Source organism: Crinia signifera, chromosome 8, assembly GCF_055691185.1.
Source record: "Crinia signifera chromosome 8, ASM5569118v1, whole genome shotgun sequence".
Classification (NCBI taxonomy): Eukaryota; Metazoa; Chordata; class Amphibia; order Anura; family Myobatrachidae; genus Crinia; species Crinia signifera.
Genome location: NC_139224.1, coordinates 97,423,089 through 97,437,092, shown reverse-complemented (window position 1 = coordinate 97,437,092; position 14,004 = coordinate 97,423,089). Strand labels below are relative to the sequence as shown.

Here is a 14,004-nt window from a genome sequence, read left to right as displayed (position 1 = left end):
ACTCATTGAGGTAAGGTAGATCCAAAATAGGAGGTGGGGGTGGTCCACTGTCTTCAGATGTGGATATGCCTGATGTAGTGTTATAAATATGTCCCATTGAAGTGTATGTTGACACAATACTGTATATTCTTTTGAGTAGTTAAAAAAAAACAGTTCAACATTCAACACTGTTATCAGCTAAAGCAGAAACAATAACCCTTTATATACGTTCAACAATTTAGTTCTGTAACAAACCAGACACAAATATTATATTGATTTCATAATTTCATTATTAAAAAAAATGACACATGGGGCCTGATTCTGGTTCACTTGCAAAAGCAAATTCTCTCTGTAATGGACAATACCATGTTCACTGCAGATGGGGCAGATGTAACATGTGCAGAGAGAGTTAGATTTGGGTTTGAATTTTTTCTGTGCAGAGTAAATACTGGCTGCTTTATTTTTACACTGCAATATAGATATCAATTTAAAGTACAAACCCCACCCAAATCTAACTCTCTCTGCACATGCTACAATGATCTGCCCCACCTGCAGTGCACATTGTTTTGTCTATTATAGAGTGAATTTGTTTTTACAAGTGAACCAGAATCATGCCCAAAATTTAAAGGGATTTTTATTGAATGGATAACTTTCAGATGGGATTAATGTACTCCTGTAAACTCTGTATTTACTGTTCAACTTGTAATATTGTATTTCCTTACTTTCAGTGCCATGTGTAGTTCAGAATGTTGCCTCCACAGTAATGTGCCAGGAGAATACACTCCATGTATCCTGGGATGCCAGTTCTGGTGCAACTGCCTATTTTGCTACAACTGTAGGAAGCCAGGGAGATGGTGTTACAGCAAACACAACAGAGCCTACCTGCCTGTTATCCCCACTGCAGTGTGGGGAGGTTTACAGTCTGACAGTATTGGCTATGAATGATGTATGTAACAGTTCTGAGAGTGTGGCTGTGGAAGTCATATCTGGTGAGTACCCAGCTTCTGGTTTATGTGTTAGAGTTATGACTTTATGTAAAGAAAGCATTAGCATTAGCATAAGAGCACAACATGCTTGGCTAATCTCTGGCAAACTGCGGGAGTCCTCGAACCCACAAATAAGTGACTGCATCTCCAATATCCCATCTGCTTTCTAGTGAAGCAGAACAGTACTTGCTTTTTCATTGCTTCCACTTTTGTGCAGTGTTATTACAGTCATCTGCAATTGCACCAGTGACTAGTGAATGATTAAACAATAATGTTAATTGTGATATCAGCACATCTTTAAGCTATTTTGGTACGCTTGCATGTATCCCATCTGGTCCCATTTTCTGAGTTCTGTTAGGACCTTTTCCTCTGTAAATGTACTTTCATGCACCTTATTTTTATAAATCTCCTTCCAACTTATCTATGGCCCCTTTCCCTCTCAATCTGTTGAAATACTGAGCAAAAGTAATTATTTAAATGTTTTAGTATGGCCCTGTCTCCCTCCACCAAATTCTCACTGTCTTTGTCTTCTGCATTTGACTTTCTCCATTCACTTATATACTGATTAAGGACTTTTCTCCTCAACTTCAGTCTTAAATGCCTAATCAGCTTCTAATCCTCCTTCTATCTGTCAAGATACACCTCTTGATGTTATTATTTTGCAGATCCCTATATTTTTTTAAGACCGTCTTTTGATCTTAATCTTGAGGTTGTAGAAAAACCTCATATCTGGCATCGTATCAAAGGCCTTTTCAAAATATAAGTAGACCACATCTACTGCAGTGCCATGGTCTAAAGGCCTATACTGTTAGGGACACGGGAGATCTCGCCAACCCTAACTCCGTTGTCACCTCTTGGAGTTGGCGGATGCGTGCTAAGCTAACCTTCACCAATAATAGCCGCGTTCGTGGGAGCCCGTTAGTCAGGCTCCCACCCCGATGCCACCTGGTCTTACTTGTGACAACGCAGCCGCCAAGGCCCGAGGTAAACAAGGGGAAAGCTAACTAACAACAAGAGGCGAGAACTACCCTGCCCTACGGAGGAGGGTGCCAGTGGATAACACACAAAGCTGGAACCCCCTAGGCAAACGCTGTTGGCAGCGGGTGAAACAATACACAGTAGCCAAACTGACAGGTGTAACAATACACAAGGTGCTGACACAATAAGAACTGCTGACGGGTGTAACAATACACAGTATGCTGACACAACAAGAATCTGCTGACGGGTGTAACAATACACAGTATGATGACACAATAAGAATCTGCTGACGGGTGTTACAATACACAGTATGATGACACGATAAGGAAATAGTAGTACTGAGACCAAGAGTGGGAATCTCCCAACTTATCTGGAAACAGGAGGATCTGCAGGCAGGAGCAGGACAAGAATCCTGGAGGCAGCTGGGACCAGGTCACTGGAACGGGAGCCAACGCTGGGTAGGAGCCTGGAACCGGGAACACTCTAGACACCAGGTCAAGAACTATAGCCGGCGTCTGAGTGTCCCGGCCAGGCAGTTTAAATAGCGCGCCAAGCGCTATCCAGACGCTGCGTGCGGCGTGGTATCCACCCCTTCCTCCCTGCGGCCGCCAGGCGTCCCCCGTCGCCTTGGCAACCGCTGCGGCAGGGGAGGAAGGGGTTGCACCCGGGCTGCCTGACGCCCGTCACCGTCCGCCGGAAGCTCCCGGCTGGTGACGCGACGGCGTCGTGGTAACCCAGCAACCGCTGGGACGGAGCTAGTGGAGACTGCCGGGCGAGCGGAGGCGCTGCCCGTGCAGCTCCTAACAGTACCCCCCCCTTGAGGAGGGGTCACCGAACCCTTAGACCCAGGTTTGAACGGGAAGGTCTTAAAGAACTCTGCTTTGAGCCTGGGCGCATGTAAAAATCGCTCAGGTACCCAAGACCTCTCTTCTTCTCCGAACCCCTTCCAATGGACCAAAAATTTAAGTTGACCCCGAACAATCTTGGAATCTAATATCTGCTGTACTATGAATTCCTTATGCCCTTGAACGAGGACTGGTTTACGGTTCAGAGCAGGCCCTGATTGGGGAACCATCGAGGCTGGTTTGAGAAGAGAACAATGAAAGACATTATTAATTCGCAGTGCTCTGGGAAGCTGCAACCTAAATGCCACCGGGATGACCTGAGCCGTGATCAGAAATGGACCGATAAACCTGGGTCCTAGTTTTGGGCATCTCTGACGAAGCTTGATGTGGCGAGTTGACAACCACACTCTTTGCCCCACTCGGAAAAAACATGGTCTCCTATGCTTGTCAAAAAAAATCTTAGAACGTGCAGAAGACTGTCTCAGAGCTAAATGAACCTTTTGCCATGACTTCTTAAGGAGGGACACCGTGGACACAGGCGACCGAGAGGAATCCTTAGGAACAAAGAAGGAGTTGCATTTGGGATGGAACCCGAAATTACACAGAAAAGGCGAGCTCTTGGAAGCCACATGATAGGAGTTGTTATAAGCAAACTCGGCCAAAGGTACCAGCTCAGCCCAATTGCTCTGACATTTGGAGACAAAGCAGCGTAAATATTGTTCCAGGGCCTGATTGACCCTTTCGGTCTGTCCGTTGGACTGTGGGTGATACCCGGAAGAAAGACTGACCTGTATTCCTAACCCAGAACAAAAACTTCTTCTCCAGAACCTGGCCACAAACTGAGACCCCCTGTCCGAAACTATATCCAAGGGAAGGCCGTGAAGTCTGAAAATATGAGAGATAAAGAGCTGTGCCAACTCTTTGGCAGTGGGAAGCTTACGCAAGGGTATAAAATGTGCCATTTTGCTAAAGCGGTCGACCGTGACCCAAATGGTGGTAAAACGAGTCGATGAAGGAAGGTCGACAATGAAGTCCATAGAAATATGGGACCATGGCCTTTCTGGAATAGACAATGGCAGTAGTGTACCCACTGGTGATGATCTGGAAGACTTATGTCGAGCACAAACAAGACAAGAAGAAATGAAATGAGTAACATCTTGTTTTATGGTGGGCCACCAAACTGCTCTGGACAAGTGCTCAAGGGTCTTGGTAACGCCAGGATGTCCCGTGACCCTACTGGAATGAAAGTCCTTGAGGACCAATTTTCTAAGATGTTTAGGGACAAACAGGCGATTATGTGGAGTTTCCTGAGGGGCTGAAGGCTGAGAAGCCAGAACCCGGGAGGCCAAGTCCTGAGTCAGACCTGCAAAAATGACAGAAGACGGGACAATGGGTGCATCCTCCAGTTCAGCACTCTGACAAGTCTGGAAACTGCGAGATAACGCATCAGCTTTGACATTTTTGGGGCCGGGTCTGAATGTAATGATGAACTGAAACCTGGTAAAGAACAATGCCCACCGAGCTTGTCGTGGGTTAAGCCGTTTAGCCGACTCGATGTAGGCTAAATTTTTGTGGTCAGTGATCACGGTGATGATGTGTTTGGCCCCTTCAAGCCAATGACGCCACTCCTCGAAAGCCCACTTAATGGCCAACAATTCACGATTCCCGACATCATAGTTCCTTTCGGCTGTGGAGAACTTGCGGGAGAAGAAGGCGCAAGGATGAATCTTCTGATCATGAAGGTCCTTCTGGGAAAGGACAGCTCCAGCCCCTACATCCGAGGCGTCAACCTCCACAAGAAAAGGAATTCTGGGGTCCGGGTGATGTAAGACGGGAGCCGAACAAAAGGCTTTCTTTAACTTATGAAAGGATTCGATGGCCTGTGGGGACCAAACTTCCGGATTGGCTCCTTTGCGAGTCAACTCTACAATGGGGGCGACAATGTCAGAAAACGAACGGATGAATCTCCGATAATAATTAGAGAATCCTAAAAATCTTTGGATAGCCTTTAGGTTGGTAGGACGAGCCCAGGCCATGATGGCCTGAACCTTACTGGGGTCCATGGAAAAACCCTTGGGAGAGATGACATAACCCAGAAATGAGACTTGAGAGATTTCGAATTCGCACTTTTCGAGTTTGGCGTATAGTTGATTCTCACGCAATTTCTGAAGGATCAAGCGGACGTGTTGCCGATGTTCAGGAAGTGACTTGGAAAAAATCAAAATGTTGTCTAAGTAAACCACAGCAAATACCCCCAGGTAGGGCCGGAGAACCTCATTGATAAAATCCTGAAAGACTGCAGGAGCATTGGCCAAGCCAAACGGCATTACAAGGTACTCGTAGTGGCCTGAATGCGTATTAAAGGCAGTCTTCCACTCATCTCCTTTTCTAATCCTGATGAGGTTATATGCTCCTCTAAGGTCGATCTTGGAAAAAACTACCACCTCCCGGATTTGGTCGAACAAGACAGAGATGAGTGGTAACGGATAGGAATTTTTTATGGTAATTTTGTTCAAGGCCCGAAAGTCTATACAGGGACGTAAAGATCCATCTTTTTTTTCAACAAAAAAAAACCCTGCGCCTACGGGAGACTTAGAAGGACGAATAAATCCTTTTTCAAGACTCTCATTTATGTATGAATCCATGGCCTGGGATTCAGGTGCGGAGAGGGCATAAAGGCGTCCCTTGGGCAATCTGGCATTGGGGACTAGGTCTATGGCACAATCGAAGGGACGGTGAGGGGGCAACGTATCTGCTTCTTTCTTGGAAAACACATCGGCAAAGTCTCTGTAGGGTAAAGGTATGGGAGACAAAACAGGAAGAACAAGACGAAGAGGAAGGGAGAGACAATGGTCAGAACAGGAGGGGCCTCAACGTGTGATTTCTCCTGTGGTCCAATCAATACTGGGATTGTGCTTCCTAAGCCATGGTAACCCCAGGACGAGTGGCGTGAGAGGACAGTGAAACAAAAAAAAGGAAATCTTCTCCGAATGAAGAGCCCCCACCGAAAGCTGAAGAGAAGGAGTGCATGCGGTAACACTGCCGTTGGAGAGTGACTGACCATCAAGGCCACAAACCGACAAAGAATTGACCAAGGGAATGGGCTCGAGCCCCAACGAATGAAGCAGACTCTTGTCAATAAAATTGCCGGCTGCGCCGCAATCAACAAAGGCAGTGGTATCGACAGTGCAGTTATTACAGGAGACAGAAACCTGAATAATTATCGAGTCTAGGGGAGAAAAACAAGATAGGCCCAAGTGAGTTTCCCCAACCACACTTAGGCCCTGTCTTTTCCCGCCTTCAACGGGCAGACAACCGCACGGTGACCCTGGCCTCCACAATACAGGCAGAGACCCTTCAGCCTCCTGCGATTTTTTTCTGCAGCTGACAAACGCGTAGCCCCAATCTGCATGGGTTCGTCACCAGCAATCTCCGAGGTTTCCCCTAGTGAAGATGAGGGAAATATCCCGGACTCCCTCTCCCTCTGGCGTTCCCGGAACCTCCGATCTACCTTGATGGCTAATTCCATAATTTCATCAAGGGAGGTCGGGGTAGGGTAGTGAACCAATGCATCTTTCAACGTTTCAGAAAGACCAATTCTAAACTGGCTGCGGAGTGCTGGGTCATTCCAACCAGAATCAATGGCCCACCTCCTAAATTGGGTACAATAAGCCTCTGCGTTACCCTGACCCTGCCATAGTGCCCTCAGGTTGGCTTCGGCTGAGGCAGCACGGTCCGGGTCGTCGTTAAGTAACCCCATGGCAGAAAAAAAAGCATTCACAGAGGTAAGGGCCTCAGACCCTGCGGGAAGGCCGAAAGCCTAGGTCTGTGGGTCCCCCTGTAACAAGGAGATAACCATTCCCACCCGCTGGGATTCCAAGCCGGAGGAGGCCGGGCGGAGTTTAAAGTAAAGCTTGCAAGATTCCCTAAAGTTAAAAAACTGGGAACGCTCCCCGGAAAACCGGTCCGGGAGACTCAACTTGGGTTCGGGGTTTCTGGATGAGGATAAGACCCCTTGCACCCGTTCCTCTTGTGAGTTCACCCGGAGAGTCAATTTCTGGAGCTCTTGTGTCAGAGTATGCATCTGTCCCGCCAAAGCGTGACTAGCGGCCTGCTGGGCCGGATCCATGACAGCCGACTGAAAGCTAGGTGAAGTATGGGCCGGCTATAATGTTAGGGACACGGGAGATCTCGCCAACCCTAACTCCGTTGTCACCTCTTGGAGTTGGCGGATGCGTGCTAAGCTAACCTTCACCAATAATAGCCGCGTTCGTGGGAGCCCGTTAGTCAGGCTCCCATCCCGATGCCACCTGGTCTTACTAGTGACAACGCAGCCGCCAAGGCCCGAGGTAAACAAGGGGAAAGCTAACTAACAACAAGAGGCGAGAACTACCCTGCCCTACGGAGGAGGGTGCCAGTGGATAACACACAAAGCTGGAACCCCCTAGGCAAACGCTGTTGGCAGCGGGTGAAACAATACACAGTAGCCAAACTGACAGGTGTAACAATACACAAGGTGCTGACACAATAAGAACTGCTGACGGGTGTAACAATACACAGTATGCTGACACAACAAGAATCTGCTGACGGGTGTAACAATACACAGTATGATGACACAATAAGAATCTGCTGACGAGTGTAACAATACACAGTATGATGACACAATAAGGAAATAGTAGTACTGAGACCAAGAGTGGGAATCTCCCAACTTATCTGGAAACAGGAGGATCTGCAGGCAGGAGCAGGACAAGAATCCTGGAGGCAGCTGGGACCAGGTCACTGGAACGGGAGCCAACGCTGGGTAGGAGCCTGGAACCGGGAACACTCTAGACACCAGGTCAAGAACTATAGCCGGCGTCTGAGTGTCCCGGCCAGGCAGTTTAAATAGCGCGCCAAGCGCTATCCAGACGCTGCGTGCGGCGTGGTATCCACCCCTTCCTCCCTGCGGCCGCCAGGCGTCCCCCGTCGCCTTGGCAACCGCTGCGGCAGGGGAGGAAGGGGTTGCACCCGGGCTGCCTGACGCCCGTCACCGTCCGCCGGAAGCTCCCGGCTGGTGACGCGACGGCGTCGTGGTAACCCAGCAACCGCTGGGACGGAGCTAGTGGAGACTGCCGGGCGAGCGGAGGCGCTGCCCGTGCAGCTCCTAACATATACACACTTGGACGATTTTGATTTTGCATTTTTCAAAAGCCACCCAGTTTGTATAGGCAGGCAACGAGCGGGGAGTGCTTATGTGTGCTCCAACATCATCACCAGAGGCCCCCATTTGTCTACTGATTTTACCAGCAGAATGAACAGCTTTCTACAGTGTCCTGCTATGGAAAGCCGTTCACAGTACAGGGCAGAAGGAAAATCGCTCAGAGTGCATGGAACTTAAGTTCCCATTAAATATCTCATAGAAGCTAATAAAATTTGTTATTTCCTCACTATTGATGTCAGACTTACAGGTCTATAATTACTTGGTTGTGATTTACTTTCCTTTTTAAACAATGGCACCACATCTGCTGTTCACCAATCCTGGTACTTAGCCTAAATAAATTAAATCTATGAGAATTAAGTACAACAATCTTGTTATTTGTTAGTTTAGCTCCATAAGAACCCTTGGGTGTATGCCACCCAGGGGCAGGCTAGGCTGGGGGGCAGGATGCCACATGCCCCCCGGGCCGGTATGTAGTGGCTGGTTCTGGGCCGGCTGTGTGCATTGCCCTGCTGCCGCAGTCGTCTTCGGGTCCTGCTGCCGCACACAGGCCTCAAAAATGGCCGCCGCATTGGAGGAGACAGACACTAGAGGTACTGCTGTACCTCTAGTGTCTGTCAGAGGATGACAGCGTGGCCAACGCTACCCGGAAGTGTGGCTTTGGGTAGCACTGGCGCGCTGTTTAAAAGGAACCCCTAGGCAACGAGCATTTACCCAGGGCTGCTGAGAGGGGGGGCGGGTACAGTTTACCTGTGGAGGCCACCGGCAGTAGCGCAGGTGGCCCTGCACCAGGCAGTTACCAGGAACTGTTCCTGCCAGGGGAAGCCTGGGACCGGATCATGGATGCTGCATGTAGTGAGGGGTCCCTGGAGCAGTAATGAACAAACAGTGGCACTCCATGGGTTAAAGCAGGCAAATATATGTTTACTAGGTGATTCATCGCGCCCTACGGGCGCTCTTCACACTGTCGTAAGGGGCTGCGCCCCCTTAATTTGTGAACGTTTGTATATGAGAAATATGGTTAGAATTGTATGAAAGATGCCCTGTATTGCAACTTAGGTGTCCGCGAATCGCGGGAGGGGGGGTCGCGGAGGGTGCCGTGAATTGCAGGAGGGGGGGTCGCGGGGGGTGCCGCGAATTGCAGGAGGGGGGGGGGTTGTGGGGGGGTGGATGCTGCGAATCGCGGGAGGGGAGGGATTGCAGAGAATCGCGGGAGGGGGGTCGCGGGGTGGGTTGCCGCAAATCGCGGGAGGGGGGTTACGGGGGCGGGGGTTGCGGCGAATCATGGTAGCGGGGGTCGTGGGGGATGTGCCGTGAATCACGGGAGGGGGGGTCACGGGGTGGGGTGCCGAGAATCGCGGGGGTGTGTGTGTGTGCCGTGAATCGCGGGAGTGGGGGTTGCGGGGGGGTGGGGGGGTGTGACGCGAATCGCCACAAGAAAAAATCAACACAGAAAGGTCAACACATGTAAATGTTGACATAAGTGTGGCACTTCATTGGTGTCCATGTCGACACATGAGAATGAATATGAAAACATTCAAAAAATGAAAAAAAAACTTCAAAAACTCATGTCAACCTTTTTCATTGTCGACCATAGCCATGTCAGTGTTTTCCATGTGCAATTTAATTCTGGAGCTGCCGCGAGTCACGGGGGGGTGCCGCGAATTGGGGGAGGGGGGGTCGCGGGGTTGGGTGCCGCGAATCGCGGGAGGGCGGGGTTCACAGGGGTTCCGGTCTGGGGTTGCCGCGAATTGCGGGAGGTGGGGGGTCACGGGGGGTGCCGCGAATCGCGGGAGGGGGGTTTGCGGGGGGGTGTGACGCGAATCGCCACAAGAAAAACTCAACACAGAAAGGTCAACACATGTAAATGTTGACATAAGTGTGCCACTTCATTGGTGTCCATGTTGACACATGACAATGAATATCAAAACATTCAAAAAATGAAATAAATCTTCAAAAACTCATGTCAACCTTTTTCATTGTCGACCATAGCCGTGCCAGTGTTTTGCATGTGCCATTTAATCCTGGGGCTGCCGCGAATCGCGGGGGGTGCCGCGATTTGCGGGAGGGGGGGGTTGCGGGGGGTGGGTGCCGCGAATCGCGGTAGAGCGGGGTTCATGGGGGTTCCGGTGGGGGGTTGCAGCGAATTGCGGGGGGGGGGGTGTGTCGCGGGGGGGTGCCGGGGTGCCGCGAATCGCCGGAGGGGGGGTTGCGGGGGGTGTGACGCGAATCGCCACAAGAAAAAAAATCAACACAGAAAGGTCAACACATGTAAATGTTGACATAAGTGTGGCACTTCATTGGTGTCCATGTCGACACATGAGAATGAATATGAAAATATTCAAAAAATGACAAAAAAACTTCAAAAACTCATGTCAACCTTTTTCATTGTCGACCATAGCCATGTCAGTGTTTTCCATGTGCAATTTAATTCTGGAGCTGCCGCGAATCACGGGGGGGGGGGGGGGGGTGCCGCGAATTGCGGGAGGGGGGGTCGCGGGGGTGGGTGCCGCGAATCGCGGGAGGGCGGGGTTCACAGGGGTTCCGGTGGGGGGTTGCCGCGAATTGCGGGAGGTGGGGGGTCACGGGGGGTGCCACGAATCGCGGGAGGGGGGGTTGCGGGGGGTGTGACGCGAATCGCCACAAGAAAAAATCAACACAGAAAGGTCAACACATGTAAATGTTGACATAAGTGAGCCACTTCATTGGTGTCCATGTCGACACATGACAATGAATATGAAAAAATTAAAAAAATTAAAAATAAATCTTCAAAAATTCATGTCAACCTTTTTCATTGTCGACCATAGCCATGTCAGTGTTTTGCATGTGCCAGTTAATCCTGGGGCTGCTGCGAATTGCGGGGGGGGGTGCCGCGAATCGCGGGAGGGGGGTCGCAGGGGGGGTGCCGCCAATCGTGCAAGGGGGGTCGCGGGGGGGTTCTTTTTGCCGCGAATCGCGGGAGGGAGGTCGCGGGGGGGTGTTTTTTCCGCGAATCGGGGGGGGGAGGGTGTCACGGGGGAGGGTTTGCCGCGATTCGCGGGAGGGGGGGGTCGCGGGGTGGTGGTTATGCCGCGAATTGCGGGAGGGGTCGTGGGGGGGGTTCTTTTTGCAGCGAATCGCGGGAGGGGGGGTCGCGGGGGAGCGGGTATTTTTGCCGCAAATCGCGCAGGGGGGGGGCGCTCACCTGGTGGCTGTGGAGTAGCAGTGCTGGGCAACATGGGAAGGCAGTAGGTGTCTGGCACTGTCTGTGGGCTCACTGGGCTGGTTCTCTGTCACATACCTCCCAACATGACCCTCTCCAGGAGGGACACAATGCTCTGTTTCTAGACTTCTCCTTAATGTATGATTGCCATCACCTGTTTTAAACAGGTTAATTTCTCAGAAAGGTGTTCAGCACAGATGAAGGCAATCACACATTAAGAGGAAAGTCCATGAACAGAGCGTTATAGACACAGACACCCACTTTGAGTGACAGATGTAGCCAAATATATAGGAGATTGGGCATTACTGTGTGTGGCATTATGATTAATGGGCATTACGTTGTTGGCATAATGTGTAATGGGCATTACGGTGTGTGGCAATATGTGTAATGGACATTGTGGTGTTGGCATTATGTGTAATGGCCATTGTTTAATTGGCATTACGGTGTGTGGCATTATATTTAATTGGCATTACAGTGTGTGGCAATATGTGTAATGGGCATAGCGGTGTTGGCATTATGTGTAATGGGCATTGTTTAATGGGCATTACGGTGTTGGCTTTATGTGGAATGGGCATTACGGTGTGTGGCATTATGTGTAATGGGCATTACAGTGTAAAATTTTGAAGCGCGCCCTCGGCACGCGCTGTCCCTATTTCGGGTGTGTGTGGTGGGGAATGATTGTTTATTACTGCATGTAGTATGGGGAGAGGGTAGGGTGGTGAAACAATGGTGATGGTGGTGGGCCACTTGCTTGTGTTGCCCCCCAGGCTGAAAGTTGCCAGCCAGCCCCTGATGCCACCTGGTCTGTTATTTATCTTAATTTTATTTAGTTGCCTTCTTCTATCAACCAAGGACTAAATAATGGTATGATAGCATTTTCAATTTTATGTATCATTGCTAAAATGTGTTCCTTTCTATTAAGTATTGAATAAAAGAAAGTAATTAAAACCTCTGGTTTTTACTTATTTTGATGAATCAATCCACTTATTTCACTTCTTAAGGTCCTATATTGTCTTTTTTAAAATCTTTTTGCCATTAATATATACTCAAAAAATGTTTTAGGGTTTGTCATACTTTCTTTTGTATTGACCAGTAATGTAAATTTTTTATATTTATTTTTTTCTCTTGTATTGAACATATAACACAAATGATCTAAATAGCATTTTACACCATGTCCTTGAAATCTACAGTACAATACAGTAACAAGAACCTACATCTTCAAGATGTAACACTGATTGTATGCAATAACTGTTACATTATATAGTACAAAGGCATACTGTAAGTGAATTATAGGTTTACGCTTCTTTCAGTGCCGTGTCCTCCAATGGATTTGGAAGTCCATGTTACTTCTGATCTGGTCTATCTATCCTGGGGAGAAGCACATGGAGCCATGAATTATACTACAGAGATAATAGGAGTTGGAGGAGACAGATATGTTTGTCAGACAACAAATACTTCATGTACAATGCAAGACCTAATGTGTGGCCATCAGTACTCTATGTCGGTGACAGCGTTTGGACAACAGTGCAGCAGAGACAGCAGTAATAACTTTGAATTTCAAACAGGTGAGGCAAAGAGATGCAAACATTGTCGGTATCATTGCTGCTTATAATATTGGCCTGAAGACTAAATGTAAGCAGGGGAATTTGCTGCAATATATAAGAAACTGATAATAATAATAATAATAATAACAACAGTAATATTAATAATAATTATCAATAAAGTCAGTTTATTTAACCTAAATCTCCTTATCCAATTTTAAGCTGATATTAGTAGTATACTAGTAAACTATTTGTTGCTGCTGCATTAGTTGACAGAGAGATTTTCTTGCTTAATCAACTGAATAATCTCGGTAAAACTGAAGGTTATGAGCCCGTTAAGATTTCCTCCTTGGAACGCAATGTCCCTAATGCCAGCACTAAAGCTGTTCAAAATGTTAGATTATTTTTTGTTTTGCTTGTACTTTCGCATACATTAGACTTCATATTGGTATTTGATGGCTTTTAGATTATGCTGATAAGTACAATACCTGTGTACATGAACAAAGATTAATATTTTTTATGTTTTTGCAGCCCCATGTGCCCCCGAAAATGTGTTCATACAGTTAGACTGTGTAACTAACACTGCAGCAGTCTCATGGAACATTAGTTTGGGCGCTAATAATTACACCTCTGTAGCTGTTGGGACAGATGGAGAAAATCACATGTGCAATTCCACAGACACATCCTGTGACATCATTGGCTTATCATGTGGAATATTATATCTGGTAACTGTCACAGCAGCCAATGAAGTGAGCAGCAGTGAGCCAAGTCTCCCAGTAGAGCTACTTACTGGTAAGTTATTACCAATGCTAACCAGCAAAGCCACCACACATAAATACATACTGTAGTATTCGGCCATTACGTTACAAAAACTGAGCTTTTTACAGATCTCTTAAATCTGCTCATTTATTAGTGGTCCCCATTTTAAAATCATAAAGACATATTTTTTGCCAACTGAAGTTTAACATTCTTCTAGTGTTATGTTCCCAATAATACCAATTTAATGACCCTCCTGCCTTTCTTACTAGTGTTGTGTCCTCTTGTTCCATGGGTGTAACTATAATAGGTGCAAATGGTGCTAATTCTATAGGGCTCAGAGACCTAGACCCATATTATAAAGTTATGCAACATTTTCATAGATTTACCTGTTAAGCAGTTGGGTCTTATCCAATTCCCAGCATGAATTTTGTGACATCACAATTTCAGTGAGAGGAGTCTGCAGTGGATGTAATGTAACTGGGCACTGTAATGAGAAACAATATAAACTGGAGGGCAC

The 14,004-nt window shown here is 48.0% G+C and overlaps 1 protein-coding gene across 1 annotated transcript in view; it reads left to right on the top strand.

Moving 5' to 3' along the window:
- Nucleotides 1-14,004, top strand: part of LOC146027254 (fibronectin type III domain-containing protein 7-like) — a 41,883-nt gene that overhangs the window by 17,972 nt on the left and 9,907 nt on the right. Inside the window, exons 8-10 of the mRNA XM_083158196.1 lie at nt 708-968; nt 12,498-12,752; nt 13,260-13,520. Coding sequence (XP_083014322.1) covers nt 708-968; nt 12,498-12,752; nt 13,260-13,520 — 777 coding nt within the window. The remainder of the gene's footprint in view (nt 1-707; nt 969-12,497; nt 12,753-13,259; nt 13,521-14,004) is intronic.